General features: G+C 37.3%; 1 protein-coding gene across 3 annotated transcripts in view; it reads right to left on the minus strand.

The window, feature by feature from the left end:
• Positions 1 to 26,324, minus strand: part of LOC578030 (transforming acidic coiled-coil-containing protein 3) — a 44,412-nt gene that overhangs the window by 10,114 nt on the left and 7,974 nt on the right. The window contains exons 1-10 of one of the 3 annotated variants that reach the window (XM_030985817.1): positions 22,910 to 22,997; positions 19,468 to 19,763; positions 16,559 to 16,749; positions 14,452 to 14,717; positions 11,676 to 11,820; positions 10,857 to 11,188; positions 10,122 to 10,172; positions 8,268 to 8,369; positions 1,138 to 1,205; positions 157 to 235 (exon numbers count right to left, since the gene is read on the minus strand). In XM_030985817.1, coding sequence (XP_030841677.1) covers positions 157 to 235; positions 1,138 to 1,205; positions 8,268 to 8,369; positions 10,122 to 10,172; positions 10,857 to 11,188; positions 11,676 to 11,820; positions 14,452 to 14,717; positions 16,559 to 16,749; positions 19,468 to 19,524 — 1,291 coding nt within the window. In that variant the 5' untranslated portion in view covers positions 19,525 to 19,763; positions 22,910 to 22,997. Of the gene's footprint in view, positions 1 to 156; positions 236 to 1,137; positions 1,206 to 8,267; positions 8,370 to 10,121; positions 10,173 to 10,856; positions 11,189 to 11,675; positions 11,821 to 14,451; positions 14,718 to 16,558; positions 16,750 to 19,467; positions 19,764 to 22,909; positions 23,073 to 26,324 lie in introns of those variants that run through there. The other 2 variants (XM_030985816.1, XM_030985818.1) reach the window with 2 other exon arrangements.

The following is a 26,324-nucleotide window of genomic DNA, read 5'->3' on the forward strand; positions in this document are numbered from 1 at the left end:
CATTCCATGATGATTGTTTAAAATAGATTTCCAATTCACTACTGCTTTCCTCATGCATACACACATCACCAATGAAATACTTTCTACTATGAGAAATCTCTCGTTCTCCATTTCCTCCTCTTTCTTCCCACCCCTGAAAAAGTGAAATCTCTTTACCTTGTGGTGTTGGGCATCCTTTGACAAGAGGATCGAACTTGACGTAAAGAGACTGCCTGGCCAACGCCGACTCCTTGAACTGTTGGATCAATAGAACAATAAGTTAAAGGCATCGTTTAACAATGGTAGATCTGAGATGCACGGCCCTACGTGTTATCAGTGTCTGTGATATGGTGTAATATTGAAGCCCTAAAAAAATTGCGCTTCAAAATGATCATGAAGTGCCTCAGAAAAGTAAAAATCTTTGAGTGACCAGTTTATGATACTCGTTTTTCCCAATAGACTGTAGTGTTATGAAAACTGTTAGGAAAACATAAAATTTGGTTTTGATTTTCTATCATAAATATCTTGATAATCAGACAGGCGATCGGCTTGTGAAAGTCTTGGGTTTCCTGACTGACCTAAAGGTTTATGATTATTATTGCAGCATGAGCTAAATCCAGGATTTTGTTTCAGAATCTGAGACAAAGATACCGGATCCCTTTAATCAAATAATCACATACGACTGTGTCAAACTGTCAATAATTGTCAGGCTTCTTATTGTGTATACGTAGCAATACCACAAAACAAACTTTTCAGCAGATCAGTGCTATATCTACAACTTTTTTTATTTTAAGTGTGTAAACCAATTTAACTGCATGAAACTCCAAACAAATTAGAAGACTTTTTCAATACATATTTTTTCACCAACCCCTTCAATGTCATGAATTTAGCTTTATAAACATAAAAATGGGGGGGGGGGGGAGGAGACATTTTAATCACACGATTTCCATGGAAATAAAAAATTGGGAAGTAAACAGAATAAATAACCATTTTCAGGCGTTTTAGCTACATATAATTACAATTGTCTTCAAGTATTAATCTGTAAAAAGAAAAACCATATATCGGTACACCACTGTGATCTTTTGTCAAAATCTTAGATAAGATCTCAAGACCTAAATTGACTTTAAAAATTAAAAAAAGTAATTTATCAAGACTTACTTCATCTGAGCCTCCTGCTTGTGCCAGATAGTCCACATCAAAGTGGGTAGGATCACTATTGGCAAACACTATGACACAAGAAAGAAAGAATAAAAGAGAAGCATTTCATCAATTATCCTGTAACCACAACTCCACATAGCTTCTATTTCCACATCTTAAAGCCTGTCTGCACTAGTTTGGCCAGGATGGTCACTGACAGGTGGTTATCTCATCAATTCAGCTCTCAATTACTAGAAAATAAGAAAAAGCTGATCAATAGGGACCAACAGGTACTGCTTAGGCATTGTTTGCTATAAAGAGGGCGCATGTGGCTACAAGTAGTGCAGTCCTGCTTAAAGAGAAGGTTGAGTTCTGGGAAGAGGTGAAAATAATTTGTGAGCGTTATCATTCTTATTATGCAAGTGTGAAAGAACATCAGATAAGACATGTTCCCTAAAAAGCATGGCTCTTCAAATGCCTTCATATTCTAATCCTAAAATTCGGGGGGGGGGGGGGTAGGATTTTTACGCCACGTGTTCGTGTAGTCCCATATACATCTTTCTGTGTACAGTGTTTGTAACTTTACTAAGACTTGGTCAAATTTCTTATCATTTTGATGATTCCAGAACCTTACAATACACACAAATTCTTATATGCTAGATGATCAACCTTTTCTGGTCGATTCCACACCGTTTCTTTCACAATGCAATCGCATGACCAGAACTCAACTTCATCTTTAAGTGAGTTTTTCGCCTTTGACATCAGTGGGATTAACCTTTAAATTTGTTCTACAAGTCCAAAGTTGATTAATACACACCATTTGAAACTAACCCCTCAAAAAAAGTTTGGAAACACAGGTTGGATCTATTATAGCTCCTTTATCATGGTACATGCTGTATAATCATCGCTTTGATTATTGTCATTAGAAAGCGAGTTTATTCTTCTTCTTTAAAATGAAACATATTTGTTATGATTTAGCAGCCATGGAGCGAGCAGTACATCTGAATAAGGGGAAGGGTCAAAAGTGAAAAAAGCAAAATGAACTGTTAAAACTCGTATTGTTATGCAGCGCACTCTTCTTTCTTTGAAATAATAGAGTGTGGTTTTTGTAAATGACAGTGGGGCTATTATTCCCAACTGGTCATCCATGAATGCCAAATTCTAAAGAATCTAAATCTGAAATTCATGCACTATGGTGACATGTCACGCAATATTTGCTGCTGTTTGATCATCAACTATCTGATGCATCATGCTTCAGGTTAACGACTGTTGAAAAGGACCACGCAATAGGGCAATTCGATTGCACAGTCGAACAAGAGCCTTTTTTACATTTGACCTTTTTGATCTACTGCACATTCCATGACTGAACAATCATAACAATGAGGTATCATTTTAAAAAGGTATCATTTTAAAAAGGAATAAATCCACTTTCTAATGATCCTAAACATAGCAATGGTTATGCCATGACAAGGGAGATATTAATGATCATACTTGAGTTTCCAAACTTTTTTGTTGGGTTTAATTACAGCTGAATCAAGTTTATAAGGACAGTATGAAAGTCAGTAAGTCTCCTGAAGACTATATTTGCATGTGGGATTAGTCAACCTTTATTCACATTCAATAATTCTTTATGGTTCACCATCAACTTTAAAGTCACAATAACATGGTTGAGCACCTTCAGCTTAGCTTAAGTTGGATTATAATAGCATGTAATACTTTGTAACATCAGGAAAAAGCATAAATCAAACCATTATCAAATTCAAATCTTTAAATACATTTCAAATTTGAAAGACGATATATTCCTTACAAAGATAATTGCTCTTATAACAATACCTATTGCCAAAAACAACAACTATCAATATATATAGTATTATATATACAATACAGTAAGGTGAACAGTGTATGGCCTGTATACAAATGCACTTTAATACAGTTGCCTGTATTAGCACATGTGTGAGCATACAAGATATGTAGCTGCATGGGTGGCATTTTTCTCACCCTCCAATAACATCCAATAACAATACAAATTTTGTGTTTGTTTTTTTACTTACAAAGCCAACATACAACTTTCTTGCAGAATACTGCAGTTGTCACCAGTACATCAAACAGGACAGCGAAATAATACTTCAACATTATGATAAATGAATCCAGTTGTCTGCTGGTATTCCAAATGAAATTTTGCAAAAACTAGCTCCAAAACGTTCCAAATAAGATCCAAAACATTCCAAATGAGATTTCCTTGAAACTAGATCCTGATTTGTGTCCACGTGATATTCCTTGATCCGATTGGAAAGCTTCCCACGTTAAAATTCCTTCAGTCTACATGATTCACACAAACTATAATTTTAGCCTTCCTCTTCCATCCATACCATACTCTATCTCTTTCTATTCCAGTTTTATTATGGCAGGAAACAAGGAAATATGAAGCTATAAACACATAATGTGATGGACTTTGAAACATGTGAGGATAGCACTTGAATGACTGACTGGCAGACAGAATAAATATGCAGGCAGTACCCGCTCATTGATTAGGTGTCATAAAACATAACTTCACGATAGCAGAGAGAGATGTACATGTATATATAGAAATTCCTTCCCTGATTACAAGAATGGTTATGTAATATATATTGTATTAGGGTCACGATAACAGTATAAACACACACATGGAAACTGGAAAGTCTGCAAACCAGACTACCTGCTCTTGTAGTGTACTGTGTTAGTGTGGGGGTGTCGATGTCGAGTGCACATGAAAGGTCTGCAAACCAGACTATCTAGCGTTGATTGTGTTAGTGGGAATGACATTGTAGACACCAGACACACGTAGAGAGTCTTAAAATAAGACTACCTGGCATTGGTAATGTACCGTGTTAGTGTCGATGATAAAAACAGGCACAAAAAGGTCTTCACACACAACTATCTGGCACTGGTATTTATATACTGTTTTTGTGTGGGAATGATGAGGAAAACATGCAAGCGTAAAGTCTACACACAAACAACTTGGACTTGGTCATGTAGTATATCAGTGTGAAGGTGACAATAAAAACATATATATGTACGGTTTCCATACAAGACTATCAGGTACTGCAACAGTTCCCCATTTATTTAACCTAACACACTGTTATACTGAAACTGAAAGTAAAATGATATCAATTTCATGAGGGACAGAAGCTAGTACAGAGCGGTTATCTCAGTCTTATACTTTGAGCTGAATAAAAAGTGGGAAAGATAGTTGAACCAAAAGAATAATGGAGTCTTTAAGTTTGTTGCAAGTAGATTCACTCGATTCAAGAATAAGCATAAATTAGTCAATCATGGGCATAATCGTGATAAACTGATTGGAAAGGCACTTATGGGGTTTTAAGCAGGCTTATCCTTTAGCTGTAATCTGGTGTTCCGTATTTCTTTTCTGTGCATTTGGTTAGATATTCGATAATTTCCCCAAAGTTTAATTTCCTAATCTTTTGAGATAAAACTTTAACTTGATAGTTTCTAAGTTATTTTGCTTTTTTCAACAATAATCACAATCTTTAATCATTTAAACTTGATTTTATTAATATATCTATTTTTCTTTTTTTAATCATTTATTTTAGATTTTTCATTCATTTATTTATTCATTTTTGGTCGAGAACCCCCAAAGTTACCATGTGCCTTTAAATAACCCTCTCTGTCTGCAAAATATGTGTGTGGGACTGCATCTGTGTTTGTTCATGTTCATGTAATTCAATCAATTAAGCCATGTGCCCTTGGAAATTTCTGGCAGCTGTACTGGTCTCACAATATAGAAGGGATATAATGTGTTATTGAATCACTGTGTTTATAAATCACGATAACATACGTACATACATAAAGTGTGTCATGGGTATGGGCATATTTACCCTCAAATGATAAAAAAAGAACAGTGATTTGGTAGATATCTTACATTTCCTGGCAATTTTGTTTAGTCATTTATCATAGAGATTATTAAACTATAATGCAACACTGTACAGAGACTAATTGGTGGCTAATTGGAAACTGCAGAAGATGTAACTTTAGATACCATGACTGACTTAATGTACAAATCAAGGTTGAAATAACAATCACAACCAAGGTTAAAGTAACAATTACACCATGGTCAACATACATGTAACAATTGTAATCAGGGTTCAAATAACAAATACAGTCAAATTTGAAATGGCATTATCATATAAAGAGAAAACTCTTATCAGTACTTGAGCTTATTGTTTGATTTACAATCTAAATTTATTGTTGATATCTACATTAGCTCATGCATTCCCACTATCATTGTGCAGAATAATGAGTAATTATGCAAACAAACCCTTCTTCATGGTAAAGGGCTAATGACATGGTTCAGACATAAGAATATCAAACCTAGAATTTACCAGTAGTCAAACGTAAAAAGTTGTAGACTCTACAATCAATATGATCAACATAATGCCGAGAACTGCAATCCTTTCTCTTATATTTGGATTTATATAGCGCCTTTTCCAGAGGATACAAGGTGCTGTTCCTTAGTCTAAATTTTTGTTGTGAAGTACTGTTCCTCAGAATATGCATATACATGTACATGTAAGCCTACATTATTATATTATTCAATGGGTCTGTCAATAAATATATATTTATGGAAGAATTACACTATGTTAAAACTGTGGGGTATACAGCATGTAGTATTCAGGAGGGAAATCTTAAGGTTACACTTTCAGACAATACATAAACAATGGACATCAAATATCATGTACAAAAGTTACAATCATTATCATTAGAATATCGACTAAATATGAATAATACATGCAGCTACGACTGAATATCACCACTGTACCAACGTACCAACCAACCAACCAACCATTACCGCAGTTTTCATGCAATACCTTTACGTGCAAGAGCTGCTCGCGTTTGTGGGTTTGGAATATCTAAGAATCTGCCATATCCGTGGTTAACAGCTATGAGGCATAACCATGGATGGAAATAATATTTGAAATATAAAAGCAACATAGAAATATTTGTCATGCATCTTATGTTTGTTTGTAACCGGCCGAAATGGGTGTTAACTCGTACCATTTTACACAGCTCTATACAGGTGATACAATAAAAATCACGCTGAGATGATCATAATAGTATTCATACTTTATTATTTACAATAGACTGAAAAAGTAGAAAGGATTTTTCTGTACAACTCATATTGCAAATAATTTTCAACCTGTTTGACTAAAAGTGGACATAGATAATCACATTCGTGCATACTTATCTCTTTGATTAAAGTACATGACTAATGTAAATATTAATTCCTAGGTCTTGCTCTACTGACTGAAAGACAATTTCAATAAGTATGTGAGTGTGTGTGTGTGTATGTTTATGGGTGCATGAGTGCGTGCCTGTTTTGTAGTTTTAAGATGATATTATATTTTATATTGCTGCTTTTACTCTGTTAATTTTTCAAAAATAACAATAAAAAAAGAAGAAAAAAAAAAAAAAAAAAAAAAAAAAAAAAAAAAAAAAAAAAAAAAGATATAGAAAATCAAATGAGTCATGCTCATGCTCATGCTAAGCAAACATTTATTAGAAACTTGGGATTAAATAAGGTTCATGATTTCGATTTAATCTGATTGATAGTAAAAACTCAACTTAAGAAAGATTTGCACAGAACTTTTATCCTTCAAAAAAATGTCACATCACATCTTTAGCTGTGTTAAGTTCAAATGTAAATCTCCTTTCTCGTCCATCCAATTATTCCCCTCCCCCTCCTCTCTTTCTTTCTATCTTCCTCTTCTCTTCCTCTCCTTTTTTCTCCTCTCCATCTCCCTCTCTCTCCCTCTTTCCCCACCCCTTCCACACTCTGATCTTTCTCTCTCCCTCCATCTCTTCTCCCCCCCCCCCCCCCCCCTCTCTCTCTCTCTCTCTCTCTCTCTCTCTCTCTCTCTCTCTCTCTCCCTCCCTCTTCTCTCTCTCCTCCCTCCCCCATTATCAATTAAGACTAATCCACATGTGACACACATATACATGTATATCACAGCATGCAAGTGCAGGACAACAAACACAGAGGAAATACCATCCCCTCTTTGGATACACATCACGTAACAGTCAGGGCCAAACACTCATGAAAGACTAAGCCCCCTTCCTCTCTGTACATGGGAAGCACAGAATGGTTGATTTAAAGATAAAGTTGAGTTCTGGTCAAGCGATTGCATTGTGAAAGAAACGGTGTGGAATTGATCAGAAAAGGTTGATCATCTAGCATATAAGTATTGGTGTGTACTGCAAGGTTCTGGAATCATCAAAATGATAAGAAATTTGGCCCAGTCTTCGTAAAGTTACAAGCACTGTACACAGAAAGATGTATATGGGACTATACACACACGTGCGCTACACATGCGTTTACCTCTCACAGACCATGTAGATAAACTAATTTACCAAATATATCAATTAGTAGGCGGTTTCCCGGCAAAATTGTTATCATCATGTATTAGTCAAAACATATTCTTTCACATGATTGGTAATAAGAGCTTCCATTTCATTTTTGGAAATTGGCGTTTCCAATACTGGTCTTTACCTTTAAGGCATTTGAAGAGCCATGCTTTTCAGGGAACATTTGTTTATCTGATGTTCTTCCACACTTGCATAATACAATACGCTCACAAATTGTTTTTCACCTCTTCCCAGAACTCAACCTTCTCTTTAATGATCTATAGCCTTTAATAGGGTCATTAATCTTAACATATGTGTACATGTATGTGTAACCACATATTTTAAGTACATGTAAATGCACTGTTTATTTAGAAACTTCAAACCTTTGAAAATATTCCAACACATATCCCAAGTGAGTTAATATCCTTCTAACTGCTCTTCAGTTTTGTGCTTTAAAATATAATCAGCGTTAATACCTCCATGACACACACACACTCAAACACACACACACACACTCAGTGATACTACAGTCGACTTAATTATTAAGTCGACTGTATACCCCATCTACTGCATTACAACAACAATTATTGGAATCCTACAGATTAAAAGTGCATTTGACAAAATATAAACGTCAAGGGAAGCGCATGCCATGGATTTTCGTGCAGACATCGGCACAAAACAGCAAATTGACAATATTACTTCTGCCATTTGGGTGCATTTTAAAACATTGCTGGCATCTATCTTTCTCATACCTTCTTCTGCCAACCTGAACTCCATCTCTTCAAAGCTTATGTCTCGAGTGAGTCCCCCATGACCGCCCCCTCCTCCTCCTACTCCTCCTCCTTCTTCAGAGGCTATTCAGCAGGAGGTATTTGGGGTCAAAGGTCATAGTGTGTGTGTGTTAGTCCAATGGGATGGAAGACGTTGATTCGGGAGATGAGTTGGTGATGAAGTTTGGGAGGGACGGGCATCAATGTGGATTGTGTTAATACGTATAAATGATTGATTATATTAACGAATGATTGAATGGAGGAAGGAATGAACAGATGAATGAATGAATGGATGGATCAATGATTGAATTGAAGAATGAATGATTGAATTGAGGAATGAATGAATGATTGAATGAACAGATAAATGAATAAATGGAGGAAGAAAGGAATGAATGAACAGATGAATGAACGATTGAATGAAGGAATGGAGGAAGGAATGAATGAACGAATGAACAGATGAACGAATGAATGATTGAATGAATAAATGGAGGGAGGAATGAATGAATGAATGAATAAATGCAGGAAGTAATGAATGAATGAATGAATGAATGAATGAATGAATGATTGAAAGGAGATAATGATTTTTGAAAGGGAATTATAGAGATGAGTACACGGGCACATTTAATGCAAAACAATTATTTTTCATGAACAGACGTGTAGGAGGAAATAAAGAAGGAGCACAATTAAAGTATGGACACAATTATCAACAAAGTTTGTATGATAATGATATAAGATGGAGGTAGAAGAGCGAGATCAAGTAATGGAGGAGAACATGACAGATCATACCCGCAGATGACAGACATAGAATGGGAAAGACGTTACACGCAAGGAACAGGGAGAAAGAAGCAACATTTGTTGTGTTGACATTAGGTGTTTGAAACACAACAGACAGCAGAAAAGGAAATGGGGGGGGGGGGAGGTGGGAGGGGGAGGGACGATTAAGGTAGAATGAATACCAGACATGGATTTTTAACAAAGTTGAGGAGTTGTATCAGGTAAGAAGAGGCAGAATAATTCCACACACATTCAAAAATAATTCCAGACATGTTAATCAATTTGGTCAACAAAGAAAATAGCAAGAGTTGTTTAATACATGCAATGAAATGGGAGTTAGGACGAGTGACGTGCATGAAAAAAAGAAAGGTGGATTGAAAAGAAATGAACATGGCAGATTAGTAAAAATAGATGTATTTCCTTTTGTTGATTTTGTGGATGAATGACTAAAGTAAGATCCCGCGCTTGGTAAATCACCTTTTTAGTCAACATTCATGCTTTTAGAAAGGTGAGGTGCATTGGCCTTTCATGAGACACTTTAAATACAACGGGTATCCCTAAGAGATACATATACATGAATTCAGAATTAAATAATGATTGGGATGGAGATAAATATGTATATTTCTTTATGTGTGAAAAGTAATACCCCACCAAATCTCCATCATAATGTATAACAAATCAAATATCATGCTCCAAACACCAGGATATATATAATGATTCATGGTTTGTAAAATGAAGTTATGACAAACTTCTTGGTTTTTAATCCCTATTATTGATTCCAAAGTATGCATTCAGACATACAATAGCGATCATCAGTTCGTGTTAATTTAAATTTTATGTTGGGATGCAGATCTACACCTTCTAAAGGAGAGAGATAAGGCAATGATTAGAAATGTGATTGTTTGTAAAATCACATATAAACTTGTCGAAGGTGAAGTTAGAATTATTGTACTCTTGTTTATTTTGTATACCGGTAAGCGCAGCAAGCGTTACGCTTGACAGACCTAGATGCTTCATAAGAAGCGACCATTATTATTATTATGATAAGAATGAATATATTACCTTCCATAGCTGGTCTGAATTCATCATCACCAATCATATCTGGAATTTCATCTGTCAAAGACAACAAGCAAATTTGTACTGAGTATTAGTCAATGTTAGGAGTCTTCAATGGGTTTTTGTAATGATTAATGATGTCACACCCTCCCATTTTGCAATGATATGGTAAGAATGATTCGCAACTCAGTGAATAAGGGCAGCGTCTCATGAAATACAAGTACAAGTTCACCGACATCCCATTGAAATGTGTGTATTAAGTTTAACACACGTTTCGACGGGATGTGGGTGAACTTGTACTTAGGACGGTTTCATGAAACGCTGCCCCGACGTCTCCATGATTTCAATGGGATTAATAATCATCCCTATTTTGAGGGCTGTCTGAAGTACACCTAACATTCTGTTTGGTCAATTTCACCTTGTACAAACTAAAATTACTAAAAAACCAACCAACAAGCGAACAACTTTTGTTTACCCTTTTCATGACAGCTCATTCAATAAGGAAATGAGTACGATTGCAAGCCAAGCATAATTTACAAATACATGTGAATTGGTATCAAGTTTAGAAAGAAAATCAGCTTGAATATTATAAACGTAGCTCCACAAGCATTTTATTCACAGGAGGTCTGAAATTTTTTTTTAGGAATTTTAGGGGTCCCAAGTATAACTTAAAATTTTTAGTGGTCCAGTGTTTGAATTTGGGGGCAAAGTCTCGGATCAAAAACAAAGTCATGATTATACCTTGAGCATCAAATGAAGGCATGACCTCATCAGGCTGTCTTTCCTCTGCACTCGCGACCCCGCTGTCACCATCTCCCGTCGACAGCAGCTGCACATTGTTATCCTCCTCTTTGTCGAGATCGTTCCCGAGATCATCCCCACCGTTCATCTGAGGGGACTGGAGCATGACGTCCTCCGGGGATGGGGGGCTGTGCTCCTCTTCATTCACCTCTTTCTCGACATCAACATCGACAGCAACGTCGTTATCATTGTTGGCAGGAGGCACAAGGTCCTTTTCGGGTTCTGGGGTCGGGGATTTGGTCTTGGGAGACCTCTTCTTCTGCTTTGGAGACCTGTTAATGGTGATATGTCAACATTACTTTATTGAATTTATGCTTGGTTAGATTCAATATAATACATTTATAATGGCACCATAGAAATGTGAAGTCGGTCTAGCTGTAATGTCTGTGGTACGGTCAGCTCTCTGTCTTTGCCTACAAACCGTCTCTCATCGGACCCAGATTCGAAAATGAGTCAAGTTTTTTGGATGGTGATGTTGAAGGTCAGTCCTAGATGACAGACAAATTGGAGTGTTGTTCTAGTTTCCGAGTGGTGAGTCAACACACAGATTACTGAGCTGGGAGACACTGCCAGGCATAGCACCAGGTGGAGGGGTATAAATCGAAACTTTAAAAAACAAATTAATTTTTTTTTGTGTGTGTACCGTGTATAAGACGCACCCCCGACTTTGAGTTTGTTTTTTTTTCGGCAGCAAAAAAGTGCGGTTAATACAACGTTAATTACGGTATCCATATCACTAGATTGAAGGGGGACTATTACCGGTTGATGGTCTCGGGTGTATTGGCCACTTTGCTGCAGGTACCAAAGGGATCCTTGATGTTATCAAAGTCAATGTCTGCAGAGTACTGGTTGTCTGCCATGGGTTTCTTGGTAATAGGCGGAGAGTTCTGCATCTTGGTGGTACCTACAAGATAGAACCGGATGGAACCGGTAGAAAAGATTGGCAAGTTAGCTTCAACAGTTTAGCGTGTGGTTGTACATCATGTTCAATACTCTTGGTAAATAGGTTGTGCAGGTTTCTACTCTTGGTAAAGTTAATAAAACGAGATGTATGTTTTAAAAATGTTATTTTTTTCTGTCAAGGTTTTTGTTTAAATAAAACTAACAAAACATAGCAACCACAAGAACATCCTACATGTCTGTTATTACTAATACACATCAATGAGACAAACGTGCATATTACACAACATCTTACATATTCAGATTTCACTGTTTCAAGATACTCAAAATACTTTCACGTACAAGTATTACTAATTAGTCAACAGGGTTACAATAATTTTGTGATAGTTATGAATTGCTATTGGACTTAACAGGGAAATTATTCTTTTAATTAAATCACAGTCAAATATGAAGCTCACAAAGTAGATTCAGGGCCTTCATGATTAATCAGAAGTATTCTTAATGCATAATTTAATTCTTAATCTTAAACCATATATCAATCAAAAGTTCTTTATTAGATAAATGTGATGAACTGAAAGATTCATTTATGCAGGCACAATATATCATGATCAGCATTGCAATAAAAAAAAATCATTTTATAACAAATGTTTTATAACAGCACCTTCCTCAACACCAAATTTACTGGCAAGCAATTTGAAAAAGAAAAGCAGATTTTATTTGATTTCTCATTATTATGTGTTTGGGCATGTACAATTCCATTTTTAGAGGGAAGGGCAGAATTTGCAGCGGTAGCCCAGGGCAACAACGTCCTTAAATGTCTTTAATTTCTGTGGTTTCATTTTTATTTTTTTACTGCATCTACTGACACATAAATTTCATATTTAACTTTTCACATATAACACCCTTTCAATGGAAAATGTTCTCAGGTTTAATATCAAATTCATTTGTAACTTTTCATGTTTTTACATTGAGATTTACCTACATGCCATCTCTTTCCCAACAACAACAACAACCATAATTTCAGTTATGTATTTGTATGGGAATAACCATGTCCCATCTTATCCTGCAAAAAAAGAAGTTCATCTTGCTCCACATGCACCACTAAAAAAAAAAATGCAATCTTTATTTTCATCAGCCATACTAACCATCCTCTTTATTATATCCATAAGTTGCAGCCTTCATTTAATAAGAATGCCCTTGTCAAACTGCAAAATTGACTCCAAACCGACAATATCCTTGCTTTTTTTTGTAACATATTTTTTTTTTGTCAATTGTCGGTCTGGGGCCCGTTTCATAAAACTTTTTATCTATAACAACTGCTAAATTTTTATGACAAATTTGCTCTCAGCCAATCAGATGCCATGATTTCAGTAGCTTATAACAGTAGCTTGTAACTTGTTATTGATATCAAGTTTTATGAAACAGGCCCCAGCTGGTGTGACTTGGGTACGGGTAATTTAGTGAAATATCGAGAGGGTACGATTAATCTACACGTACAGCTAGAAAAGTTAATTTGAACAAATATAAATTTGCATTTATAAGGTTAATGAGAACTGCTCACCTTTGGTTATTTTTTGCTCAAAAAAAGCTCTAGATCCTTGGTGAAGATGGTGTAACGAGACATTCAGATCATTCAGTTTAATCAAAATGGAGGAAGGGGAATGGGGAGGGGGAGGGAGGGGGAGGGGGTGGCTAGTCATCATATCTTATTCACCTCCAATCTTTTCAATGACGCTTATAACTGTTTAATTGAAATAAATTGTATTGCAAAGTCTAGTCAGCTTGATTTACCGAGTACAATGCAGTTCTTTGACTGCAAGGGGAATTAGATAAAGTAATGATTTCTATCAATTTAGTCTTTTTTCACGGTAGTGTACATTGTCAGAAACCTGTAAAAGCCTGGTACAGACTTAACCAATATAATAATAATAATAATAATAATAGTGGATTCTTGTATAGCGCTCAAGTCTGTCAAAGTTGATACTCCTGGTGCTTCACAATTATTATCCCGACTTTAGCACGTCTGCCACTATGGCTCTCGAGCATTTTAAGGAATGAAGTACCCATTCAGCTCACTGGGGTGGGGAATGGCAACTGTAGATTAATGCCTTGCAAAAGGACATAAGCGCTGCGATGCGGATTCACAGTCCTGAGACTTATCCATTGGACTCGTACACCTCTTCAAGGCATCAACTGCATGATACCACAATCTCACCGTCAAGACCGACAAGAGACCAAACAAACAATTCTATCAGATTGCATGTCCAATATTGGTCGGCCCTGAGTCGGTTTGGGATTGGCTTGGCAGTGAGATTGAGGTATCCAGGGGTGATGGTGAGCACTAAACAAACAAAAAAGGGGGGGGGGGGGTTTCCCTCAACCATCCCCCCTCGAGTACAAAAAAAAAAGGATTCAGGGGGGAAAATGGCATCTAACAACATTCCCCTCTTTTGAGTAAGAAAATTGGGGGAAAATCTGGAAAAATCGGGGGGGGGGGGGGGGGGAATTGGTTAAAAAAAAAAAAAAAATTGGTAAAAATCAGGAAAAAAATAAAAAGTTGGGAAACCGATTTTAATCAGGTAATTATCGGGCCTAGGTACCAAAATGGTCTGTCGAAGATCACGAACACACTTACTCTGGAACGGGTTCATATTAGCAATGTCCTCATCGTTGAGCTCGTAGATGTTTTGACGAGCTGGCTCCGGAGATGGAGGAGGAGGGGTGCTGACACTGTCCTCCATGGTGGCCCCGCCCTCTGAAGGGGGCGCGTCTGCGTTACCCTCCCTAGGAGGTGACTGGTTTGGGGGGCTGCTGGGTGCAGAGTCTTGGACCTGCAGGTTGGCCTCGGCCTCAGGAGCTGGAACAACGGGGGTAACGGAATCAGGAGCAGTGGCGACTTCGCTGAGAGTTGAATATGTATAAAAAAAAAATTAGTCCATGTGCACAGATCATTAAACAAAAAAAATTAAAAAATATAATAATAATAATATGGGCTAGCGCTCAAGCATATCAGGTACCCATTTACACCTGGGTGGAGAGTGGCAAATGTAGATTAACGTCTTGCCAAAAGACATTAGCGCCACATCGGGATTTGAACCCCATACCTTGTGATCTGTAGTCAGGTGAATATATTGGCTACCCACAAGAAGGACGTTAATGCCTTTGACCATATATAGCTTTGATGTCCTTTTTGCTATCAGCCGACAAATTGCTAGAAGGAATATATCATACGGTGGAACCTGCTTCAGCGACCACCTGTCTAGAAAGCCCATATATGTTGTGTCCGCAGAAATGTCTACTACATGAACCTGTACAGAAAGACCACCTGACCTGTCTTGTTACATAGGTTAAACTCAATGCAATCTTTATCGAGAGATGGGCTTCACAAACAATATGAATCTAAAGCAGGTTTAACAATTTTTGCCACTCGATTTAAAAGCTTGTAGCATCGTTACCCAGGCTTTGGCCACATTGCCGAGATTTTCTTCAGGAGCCCATACCCCAAGATGAGAAGAGACAACTGTAAATGAAATGCGTTTTCGAGGATCAGGGCCAGGAAGTGCACCCACAACATTGTTATTCAATGTCAGATGCCTGAATCACTTTTTCCACACTGTCTTTACGTGTGAGGGTGTATAGTCATGCTAAAATAAAGGGCGGCTGGACTTCAGTGTAGAAATCCTCTTTTGGAAATTGGTTTCCTACCAATTACTTTCAATTCTTAAAAGGGTACTGGCTTTGAGTTACTATACATTGTAGTTCATTACAGGAATGCCAAATCTTTGTTGGCTAATCCTATCATTTATACTCATTGTGTTTCTCTACAGAGAGCTATTGAACAATGTCTCTTTAATACAGCTACATGTACTAAGAATCAGGACCCAATAGCTCCATTTTGTCCCTGACATTCCAAAGTGGTAAAAAAGGGGATCCCAATTTCTAGCATGGACAACAAGGACAACAAGGACAACATACTGACCGTTTACATGGGTGAGTTTGACCACTTTATACATTGATCTTGTCCACATATTTTGTGGGGGAAATAAATCATCGCTTGAATACAAAAATTGATCAGATAATTCACTACTTCTCAATATGATCTAGATTTTACATTGCTCCTAAAATCACATAAATCTTTCATAAAAAAACATCAAGGGGAAAAAATTGGGCTGAAGGTAATGCCCTTTTTGTGAAGCAAATTCTTAATGGGTTAAAATGTATTAAAAATATCTTGGAACTTGATACACTGACTTAAATATAAGCCTTCACAAGCTAAGTTATATTTTGTTCTCTCCCTGGAAGGTATAAATTATTAAAGTCATTGACAAATAAAACAGGAAGCATATTTTGCACTTCTTGAGATTTGGCTTGATTCCATCAGCTGATCCACTAGTATTGAAAAACAAATACAGTCAAACCTGTCTTTAGCGTGTCTTAGCCCAAGGGAAACACAAAAAATGGTCTTTGAATACAGGTGGCCGTTGTAGACAGGTTCCTTTAGTACATGTTTCGCTGAGAATTTTTTTTCAAAGGAAAAAAAAAAGTGGAGTTTGTAGACAGGTGGTCACTAAAGAAGGTTTGACTTGTAGACAGGTTCCTTTAGTACATGTTTCGCTGAGAATTTTTTTTCAAAGGAAAAAAAAAAGTGGAGTTTGTAGACAGGTGGTCACTAAAGAAGGTTTGACTGTACATACAATAAAATACAATAAAATACAATAAAAACAGGGAAATATCCTTCTTACCCGACGGGAAGATTAAGGATGATATTGTTGAGGATCTCAGAAGCAATGATCATGTAATCCTCATGGTCCGGCTTGGTAACTACGGTGGCCCTCTCGGACCAGCGTTCTTGCTCGTCCAAATCTCGGACGGCACCGTACGGGGAGTTGCTGTGAGGGGCCTGGCTTAGTTGCGCTGGAGTCTTGAAGGATACCTGCAGAGATTCAACCAAAATAAATTTACTATTTATTAAAATACGATGCTGGAAGCCTGGGAATAGGATGCATGATGGTGCATGCTTTTGTTCTTTTATCGTTTTTGTTTTTCTTCATGTTTTGCTCGTGTCTGTGTGTATGCATTTATGCAACAAAGCAATAGTCTCTGCTCTCTCTCTAAAACCTCCTTCACAATTGCAAATGATATACTGTATGGGTAAATTGCTTTTTTTTAATGCTGCAGTAATATCAAAACGCATCTTTATATTTATGTATCTTTTATAACACATGGTAAGTGCTTATGCTTTGAGCCTTTTGAGAAATACCTAAGGTCTAACTACATAAACATAAGCTTTACAAGTTTACAAACTCTAAATATGTTGAACATATAACAAAACAAATATTTTCATTAAGGATTTAATATTATCGTGTCTGCTCTAAAGTAAAAGCATATATGTTTCTTCAAAGGTTCTTTTTATTTATTTTGCAATTAATTTAGTTCATCATTTCAGCAGGAATATCAAAGTGGAAGAAAAGTCACAGAGCAGTTATTTTCATTGGCATGAGTTCAACATTTAAATAAATATACATTTATATACAAGAGTTAGACATCCTATTGTTAAAAAAAACAATGATAGGATAATATGCTGTTAAAGTTAACTAGACTAGAAATAAAAATAAATGCAGTTGGGATAAATCAAACATGAAAGTAAATCAAAGTATGCATTGTTTATTTTTTTTAAACATGAAATGTGTGAATTCAGATCAAATATGTTAAATAATACAAAAATTAGTATGAATAATATAAACTACATGTATGAGCATTCCATTTCTATCAAACATTATATTAGAAATTGATATCAAACTGAGGCGTTTTCCTGAAAATGAAATAAGAAGAAATTTACAAGTTTGAAATTATCGAACAACCTCCTCCTCTCAAAACATGTGATTTCTAATAGTATATTATAAGATTTTCAATGGAATATTTTTCTTCACTTGAAACATGACAAAATCATAACTATTTTCATATAATTTAAGAAAATATGCCCTTTAAAAAAAATATATATATTTTTCTTTACAGTAACCCTTCATTTTCATACTTGAAACTCCTAAATATTCCATACAAAGTGATAATTTCATATTGATATACAAATTACACACATCTGAGTATATATATTTTTGTTCCTTTCAAGTTGTTTGTGCATAAGCTGCTAATAAGTGGTTTGTACATGCATGGTAATGTTATTATACATAGTGACAAACCGTATTAGTACTCAATCTTTACAAAATATACATTGTACATTGTACATGTATCATCCAATCATTGCTTGCGACTGCAGTGATTATAACCCTTCGTTTTGCAAAATCCTTCTTTTTTTAATTCCCTCATTCTCTTCACCTGGCCAGGCATCTACAGACATCAGCCGTGGAAGACCGATCATATGGCAAATCGTCTGTTTGGAACCAAAAGGGCGTTAACTCTGTGTTAAAGTATATGAGTTAACGCCCTTCTGGCTCCAAACGGACAAAGTCATCATATTATACCACATGAGAAATGTCTGTGACATTCTGCTTATCATGTGTTTATACAACCGCCATAGACCATGCCATGCCCTCCCTGACATTGTGCCAAAGCCACCTCGGTAGGTGCCTCAGGCAAGCTCCGTCTTCTGCTTAATTGGATGGCTTCGATAATAAACACAGCTTAGTACCTACCACACATGACAGAGCACCAGTATTATAGGAGTGCAGTGTACATGCACACATACATATTTAAATACTTGCTCTATAGGCAGAATAGGGACATTTCTGGAAAGAACTGAAATTGAAATCATGGCTACATTTTAGTACCATCAAATTTTCTTGAAAATATATCATTACATAATATTGAGAAAATAGTCCACCCCATCTTTATAGTTAATGATGGGCAATTGAACTCTTTTTTTCCCCATCAAACTTTAACAAATTTGTTGAATGCAAATGTATGCAACTATTACCGGTAAGCATACACTACAATAGTACTGATACATGTATTTACAAATGTACGTCCCATTTCATGAAATGATTCTAACTACAAAATAAGTGTAGCCTTGCTAATTGCAATATGAATGCATAATTGCATTGCTTGAAAAGGCAAATGATATGCAAATTTAACTGCCTGTTAACGTGAAGATAAGACGTGAGCTAGCTTGAGTCTATACATTGAAATAATACGTCAAAAATATCTCATGATGTACATGTACCTTAGTCGAATCAGCAGGAATATCATCAAGCACCCAAATAAAGGACCTATCAATTAGGTGATGGTACGCAATCTAAACCGACAGGCATATTTTGAATATATTAGCTGTGATTTTATGAGTTTTTGATATGGACATATAAAGATAAGTATTCCCATAACAAGTTTAGACCATCGTTTAACCAGAATATTTTTGACAGCTAACCAATTTCAATATCAAGAACAATAGCGGGTCACATAAAAATAATTGCATCAAAGAGACCAAGTAAAAGCTCTGTCCATGTAATCAATTGAGATTTACAACTGCTTGGTACATGTAGTATTAAAAGAAAGGCAACTTTTTTGGATCCAACTTTGCTGCTGCATACAGCTCTTCTACTGCTTAGATGCGCAAAATTATAATCAATATTGGTTGATAATCAAAAGAAAATAAAAGATGAACATGCAAGCAGTGTAGAAGAAGGTCTGCTCTGCTTACCCCTTCTGGAGAACGAGTTTCGTCAGACGGAAAATCGTTGGATAAGCAACCACCCATGTTACACGGGCAGAACTCTAACGAGTTGTAAATCTGAGTACGATTCCGAAGAGACAAGCAGGTTATGGTCCGTTTGTTCGATTTTAAAACTTGCAGAATATTAAAACAGTTTGAATCTGCTATTCTTCCTCTGGTTGTTGGTTTAATGTTGTTTGGTTTTAAAACAAGTTGAAAAGCATGAAAACATTTCGCTCTGCAAACATCCTCTCCTCTACTACTCCTGTTATCCTAAAACGTGGCTAAGGAACTGCACAGTTTGGCTTATTCATGTTCAGCAACAAAAGACATAAATGGTACGCCTTCCACGGTTAATTCAAAGTTAGGATCTACAAACCACTAAGACATTGGTTTTGTCTAAAAATAAAATTTAGGGTGTTGACTGACTTCAAGTTATCTTGCAATTAACAGATTATGTTTCCAATATCATATCCATGTCCTAAGATTTTGAGTCACAATAAATTTTTTTCATGAACAACTGGGGCAGGTAAGAAGGAGAGGGAAGAATAATGTTCAAGGTTTACATGGACATGTGTGTAACCATGTCAATCTCTTTCCCCTTCTTTTTTAAAAGGAATATTCTTTTTATATTCCATTTCATGAGACAGGAAATGTTTTATTAGAGTACGATAATTCCATACATGTACCTCTTGATTGCTATTTAAGGAGAAGGTAGAGTTCTGGGGGGTGTTTCATAAAAAGTTCGTAAAGTTACGCATGACGTTACGGATGACTTGTATGGAGTGCCAGATAGGATGCCCAAAGTTTTTTCCGATATTTCCAATAAACTCAATTAAATTATGGCAAAAATTAAACTTTGCATTAAAAATGGGTGTTATAATAGGAATGTTAATCTACATCTGCACAGTTCAACTTAATAAATAATAATCAATAATGATTAAGCATCCCATTTGGCTTTTCATATACAAGTTGTTCGTAAAGTCATGCGTAAATTTACGTACAGCTATATGAAACACCCCCCTGGTAAATAAATAATAATTGTGAGCTTTTCTTATTCTTTCTATATCAATTTGGAAGGGCATCATAGTTTAAATGACCTGAGAAAAAAGAATTACCTTAAAATGCCCTCATGTTTGAATTATGACCAGGAACAGAAGACAAGTATGAACCAAACTTTCATGCCACAGGATTGTGTGTTGTCCCATATACCCATTTTTGTGTGATGTGTTCAATCTGACTTCCAGCAAGACTGTCAGAGTTCCTTTCCTCCCATTTTAGTGATTCAAAAACCCTCACAGTGTACACATTTGTATTTATTACAGACTTAACCTTTCCTATAAATTGCATCTATACAATGGATGTAATATCATGACCAAAACTCAATTCTATCTTAAAGTCTTTCACTAACTACTATCAAATTAGTGCTACATGTACATGTACACGTAAAATGTATGCTTACTATTGTTAATAATGAAAAAGACTCCAGTGTTAATACTCAAAACCATTTCAAAATGTTAAGCTGTACTCTAGAGACGATACATAACAAAATCAAATGTTCATAAGGACAAACTTCATGGTGAATTGAACAAAATTGTAACAAAATCTGAATACCAAGCATTGGAAATCTAGTCTACAGAACTTCTCTTCATGGTCGTTAGGAATCATGCTCGACTGCGGGAGGCAACGGGATCGTTAAGTCTTCGTGAATCGGGGAAGGCTCGGTGGTGAAATGAGAGGAGTCGATCAGGTACCCATGCGTGCTTCAGACAATCTTCAGTCAACTCCTTATAAACAACATGCTCAGTGAATCAACACTGCAAATCCCATGCAAACACAACACTACCTGCGCCAACGGGGAGTCTAGGTCTTGTGGTGGTGAGCTGGCCGCGTTGTCAAAGGCCACACCTAGAGCAGAGTCACTGGAGCTCTGACTGGGTAACCTCTTCGATTCCTGTGATAGTTCTGGGGAGTCCCCAGGATAGCTCTGGCCAATGCCATTCACCATGCGGGTGCCCCCAGGATTCTGCGGGCGGGTATCATCAGGAAGCAATGCTTCATTATCAAATTCACTGCCGAGTTCTTCCTCCAGAGACCTCAGCTCGTTGTCGTTGTCCAGTTGGCTGAGCTCTGCATCTGTGAAGAGAGAATCGCTACCAGAGGACAGATCCTTGTAATCATCCGCTATGGAGTCGTCGGGTACACCTAGGGCTTCTAGGACCTTCTTGACATCACGCTGCCTCAGTCGTGCCATGAGTTCATCATCAGAGACTCCAGGATCCATCTCCATCACAGTGCCAATGTCTGCAGGGTCGATCACGTCCGGTAGAGAGCACGGCTCGATCTCGGGCTGCGCATCCAAGGGAAGGTACACATCCCCACAAGCAGGTGCCACTACAGAACTGGCATTACTACCGCTGTCCCCCACCCCATAACTATCAGAATGTGCGCTACCCATATCCAAATCAGCATTAGCGCTCATCAATCTGCAGGTACGACGTGATCCACCACCACCGTTACCGGCTCCTCGTTTGCGTTCCCTCGTTGCCGACTTGCGAGAGTTCTCGACTCTCTTGCGATCACCTAGAGTCCTAGTAGTGCTAGCAGGGCTGCCCTTTGGGGATGGCGCATTCATCACAGACCCCCTGTCTTTGTTGTGTCTGCTCTGCACGCGCGGTCTCTGACTCTCCGAGCGAGTGACTGGCATGGAATTTGATCTCTGGGGAGGCCTTCGTGCTATGCTATCCCTAGTCTGCATGGAGCTGCTCAAATGATTGAAATTGATATTGACTTCGGTGGTGTAGGGTAGGCTCTGCACAGCCTGGTTGTAGCTCCGCGAGTAGAACTGGGGTGATGGGGACAAACTTCCGTCGGATGAAAAGTCACTCATGTGAGAGGTCGTGTCGCCCATCCCGGATGGAAAAATTCTGTTTGCAAACAATGTTCTCTAGGCTGAATGCTAATAAGATAAAAACTTTCAATTAGGAAAAGAAGGAGAGATGAAGAAGGCACACCTCTTCATGGTTAATATGTTTAGGGGATGAATAGACACCCTAGATCATATAAACAGCTTGCCCTTGATCTACACTAAAGAATATGATCGTTATAAATGTCTGCACGATGAATGATGTGCAGTAACATTTGAAAGTTTGTTTCACTGTTCAGTCTGTTGATATATGATAAAGGTCAAAGGTCATTAGACAATGGATGTACAGTACATGAGGTATAATGCTTCAAGCTGAAGATGCTTTAGTGTGCAATACATGTATTGCATTTTAAGGCAGTGGTAAATCTTTTGGGAGTAGTGGAAAGTGTTGTGATTATACAAGATACAAATTGGGACTTGAATAAAACTTTAATTGCTAATGCTGCAAATAGAATTCATGAATCTGATTGGCTGGAGGGGGAGGGGGGAAGGGGTTAGTTTTACCTTCAAACTCTTGCAGACAGGCAGAGGGGTAACAATATTGATGATGTTCAATGGTTTCAGGATCGAGTGGGGTAAGCTGGAAGGGCTCCTAAACGCCTTAGGAGTGACTGGATTTTCCTTATCTTCAAACGCTGGAGAAAACGGGCACCCATTCATTGTTTACCTGCAGAGAGAGAAAGAAAGAGAGAGAGAGAGGGAGAAGGAAATAGGAAAGAAAAGAGTAAAATTTGTAATTTCATAAATCTATAAACTTCGAACTATTCAGAATTTAAAATCCAGATTTAAATACAACATGAATACAGTGAGCTGGTACATGTACATAACTGTATGTAACTGTTTTATAACAAATTTATACTACACATATTACACTGTAGTATGAAAATTGCCTATGATACACGTACTGGTACATGTAAATAATTTTTCTTTTAAATGACATTCACAAAGCTTTATACAAATCCATGTAAATTGTAAATAAGCCACATCAGTACCTCTACATTGCATGTCTAGGTCAAAATCTTCAGTCATGAATAGAATACATGTACATATACATCGATTTTTCACGAATAAAATAGAATACGCACAAGGCCCTACTACATGTACATGTACATGTACATGTGCACGTGCAAGCCCTTGGCATCTGTTGCAACAGAATCTCTACCCCCCAAAGAAGTAGCTCTAACAATGTCTGTTTCTCGTTGAAACCTTACCCATGGACTCATCTGCTTCCAGGGTTCACACAATATCATTTTCTTCATACTCACAAGGCCTGTTTTGATCAGCTCGAATTAGCTAAATGACCCGCTAGTTGAACTATCCTGATCGCAAATTAACCAGTTAATATGCGTCCCCATCAGCCCGCAGTTGCAATTAGCGGGACATTTTGTCAAGAAACTATCCAGAGAAATATTTGTCTTGTTTCCAAAATTTTCCAATATTTGGGAAATAGCGAGCTAATTTGCGTCCGTCTGAGCTAGTTTGTGATGAGCGTATCGGTCTGGTGAAGACGCAATTTTGAGCTCGGGATAATGTCACAAGTCTGAAAATAGCGGGTTATTTGGAAAACTCGAGCTGATGAGGACAGGCCTACAGACTACAGAGTGATATTGCTGAGACTAGGCATAACATAATGAAAGAGATAAAGGGCCTGAAATCTGATGTGACATTGGTGGTGTATACACTGATGCACTGCTTGCAGCAGATCTACATACAGAAACGTACCAACCCTGACAGTAATCATGCACGAACATGTAGCTGAAATTTCACTGTATTAAAGTCAATGTCATTTAAAGCCACGAGATGGCGGAATGGTTAAAACAATAAAATCTCAAGTTGTTTTATGATCCCAGTACAGGATGTACTTTATCCATTCCCCTGTGCATGTTCAAGACAAATGTCTCTCAATTGAGCTCGCAACGTCTCTGCAATAAATCGCAACATTAATCTGTAAACATTTCCACAGCTGCTACTGTAGTTCCCCCCACGACATGTGCATCACATACATTATTACGAGTGTGCGACTTCATGTTCCTCCACGCATCCTGGTTAAGATGTTACTGCACAGTGATTTATCACTTGGTATCAGCAAGACATGCCATGCCCATAACATGCCCAATGGAACAGAAGGAAAATTCATGTTATGTCTCAATGTAAGGTGACCTCTGATTGACAGATACCCCTGAATTCTGAGCGAAGAACATTCAACTCTGAAGAAAAGGGAAGGCTAGTCCTTTCAAACAATCTTTCAAACTGAGTAGGTCCACCTTTATTCATGATATTTCAAGACATAGGGGAGAAAAAAAAATAAAAATCCCTAAAAAAATATTTCTGAGCTCAACCAGTTCACACATTCAAAGTCTGATGACAAATTCATAAAATTTATCGACAGGAAAATAATTCTACCCCTACCCCCAGTAAAAACACTTGAAACAGAAAAGTGCATTACAAGTCTTCTCAGCTGTAATTGGTGTGCGCAAGGACATTTTGGGATTTGTTTTTTTTTCCAACAATTTGCTCAAGGAAATAGATGCATCTGATCTAGATAGATGCATTCAAAATCTGAAATAGCTGACCTTGCTATGAAAATATAACAGGGTAGGCCATCTTTTTGGGCTGGGCACAGACACCTCCCATTTTGATTTCCTAGTAAGATTTGCAAGAAGGATGGGAACTGTTCAACTGATAGGGCTATCAGGCTTAAACTGAAGATTTTAAGGATACAGGATATTGACTTATGATGGCTTTTAAAGTGATGCAAGGAAGGAATGAAATACTGAAATACATGTGAACCTGAACCAGATTCATAATCAATATTAGGGGAAAGAGAGAGCAGCAGTGTAATGTACCGAGACATACATGTACATGTACAACTACATGATGGCCTATGTGAAACCAAACTTCAAGAACATGGAAAAACATCAATGTGTGTACTGCACGATATCTTGCATACAGTATACATATAAACATGATGAAATTGTATTAACTAATGGTGCCAATAAACATACATGTAAACAGGTGGCACCATTTCCCTTTTTTTTTTTAATAATTTAATTTTATTCCTTCTTGTGTTTTGACACTGAATTTGTTTGTCTACAACATGCTGTCATAAACATCACTTTTGCCTGCAATAAAAATCTACCCCAGTAGATGTCACGCAGAAATGTAATATAATTAATATAGAGCATGTACTGTAAATGCAGAGCATGTACTGTAAAATGCAGGGCCTGTAGTATTCTACCATTCACACATGTAGTCCCCAACACCCTTCATTCTGTATCTTTGTGGTGCCAGAAAAGATGGCACACTTTATATTTTTCGCTTAGTACCCATGAAAAAAAGAAATTTTGCTATAAATATGAGCATTCACTCACTCCATCAGGAATCCCAAAAGCACTCAGAGTGAGTACATTGCAATACACTCCTACACTCATGTATGTAGCCCCTGACTCACTGTGGATGTAGATTTTACCCATCCACAAATCAATAACACACTTCTATCGTGGTGTGTACACAACATCATACATCCATCATGGTTGTGCAGGTTAAACCCCTGAAAGTGTATCTTCTATCAATTTCCCAATCACACGCCTCATTACCTCCACCATCTATAATCAAATTTGTGTCAGCTCGGCCGGGTGCAGATTCGGGCCAATTGATGATGAAGAAATATATATATTCATCAAATCATAACCGAGATTCAAAAATTGATCTTAGGGATAATCAAGGCATCTTCATAAAGCCCCCTGGCAGATCTCCATCAAACTGAGCTCTCCTGTTTCTCATCAGAGATAGGTGACTCAATATAGCTGTAGCTGTGACTGTCATCTCGACTCTAAGCGGGCGATACACACATTAGAATATTGCCTGGTGGCTACTGACTGAGCAGTAATGACTCATGAAGGACAGCGTGAAAGGGGAG

The sequence above is a fragment of the Strongylocentrotus purpuratus genome, unplaced genomic scaffold, assembly GCF_000002235.5.
Source record: "Strongylocentrotus purpuratus isolate Spur 01 unplaced genomic scaffold, Spur_5.0 spur5_scaffold_15, whole genome shotgun sequence".
In the NCBI taxonomy this organism is placed as follows: Eukaryota; Metazoa; Echinodermata; class Echinoidea; order Camarodonta; family Strongylocentrotidae; genus Strongylocentrotus; species Strongylocentrotus purpuratus.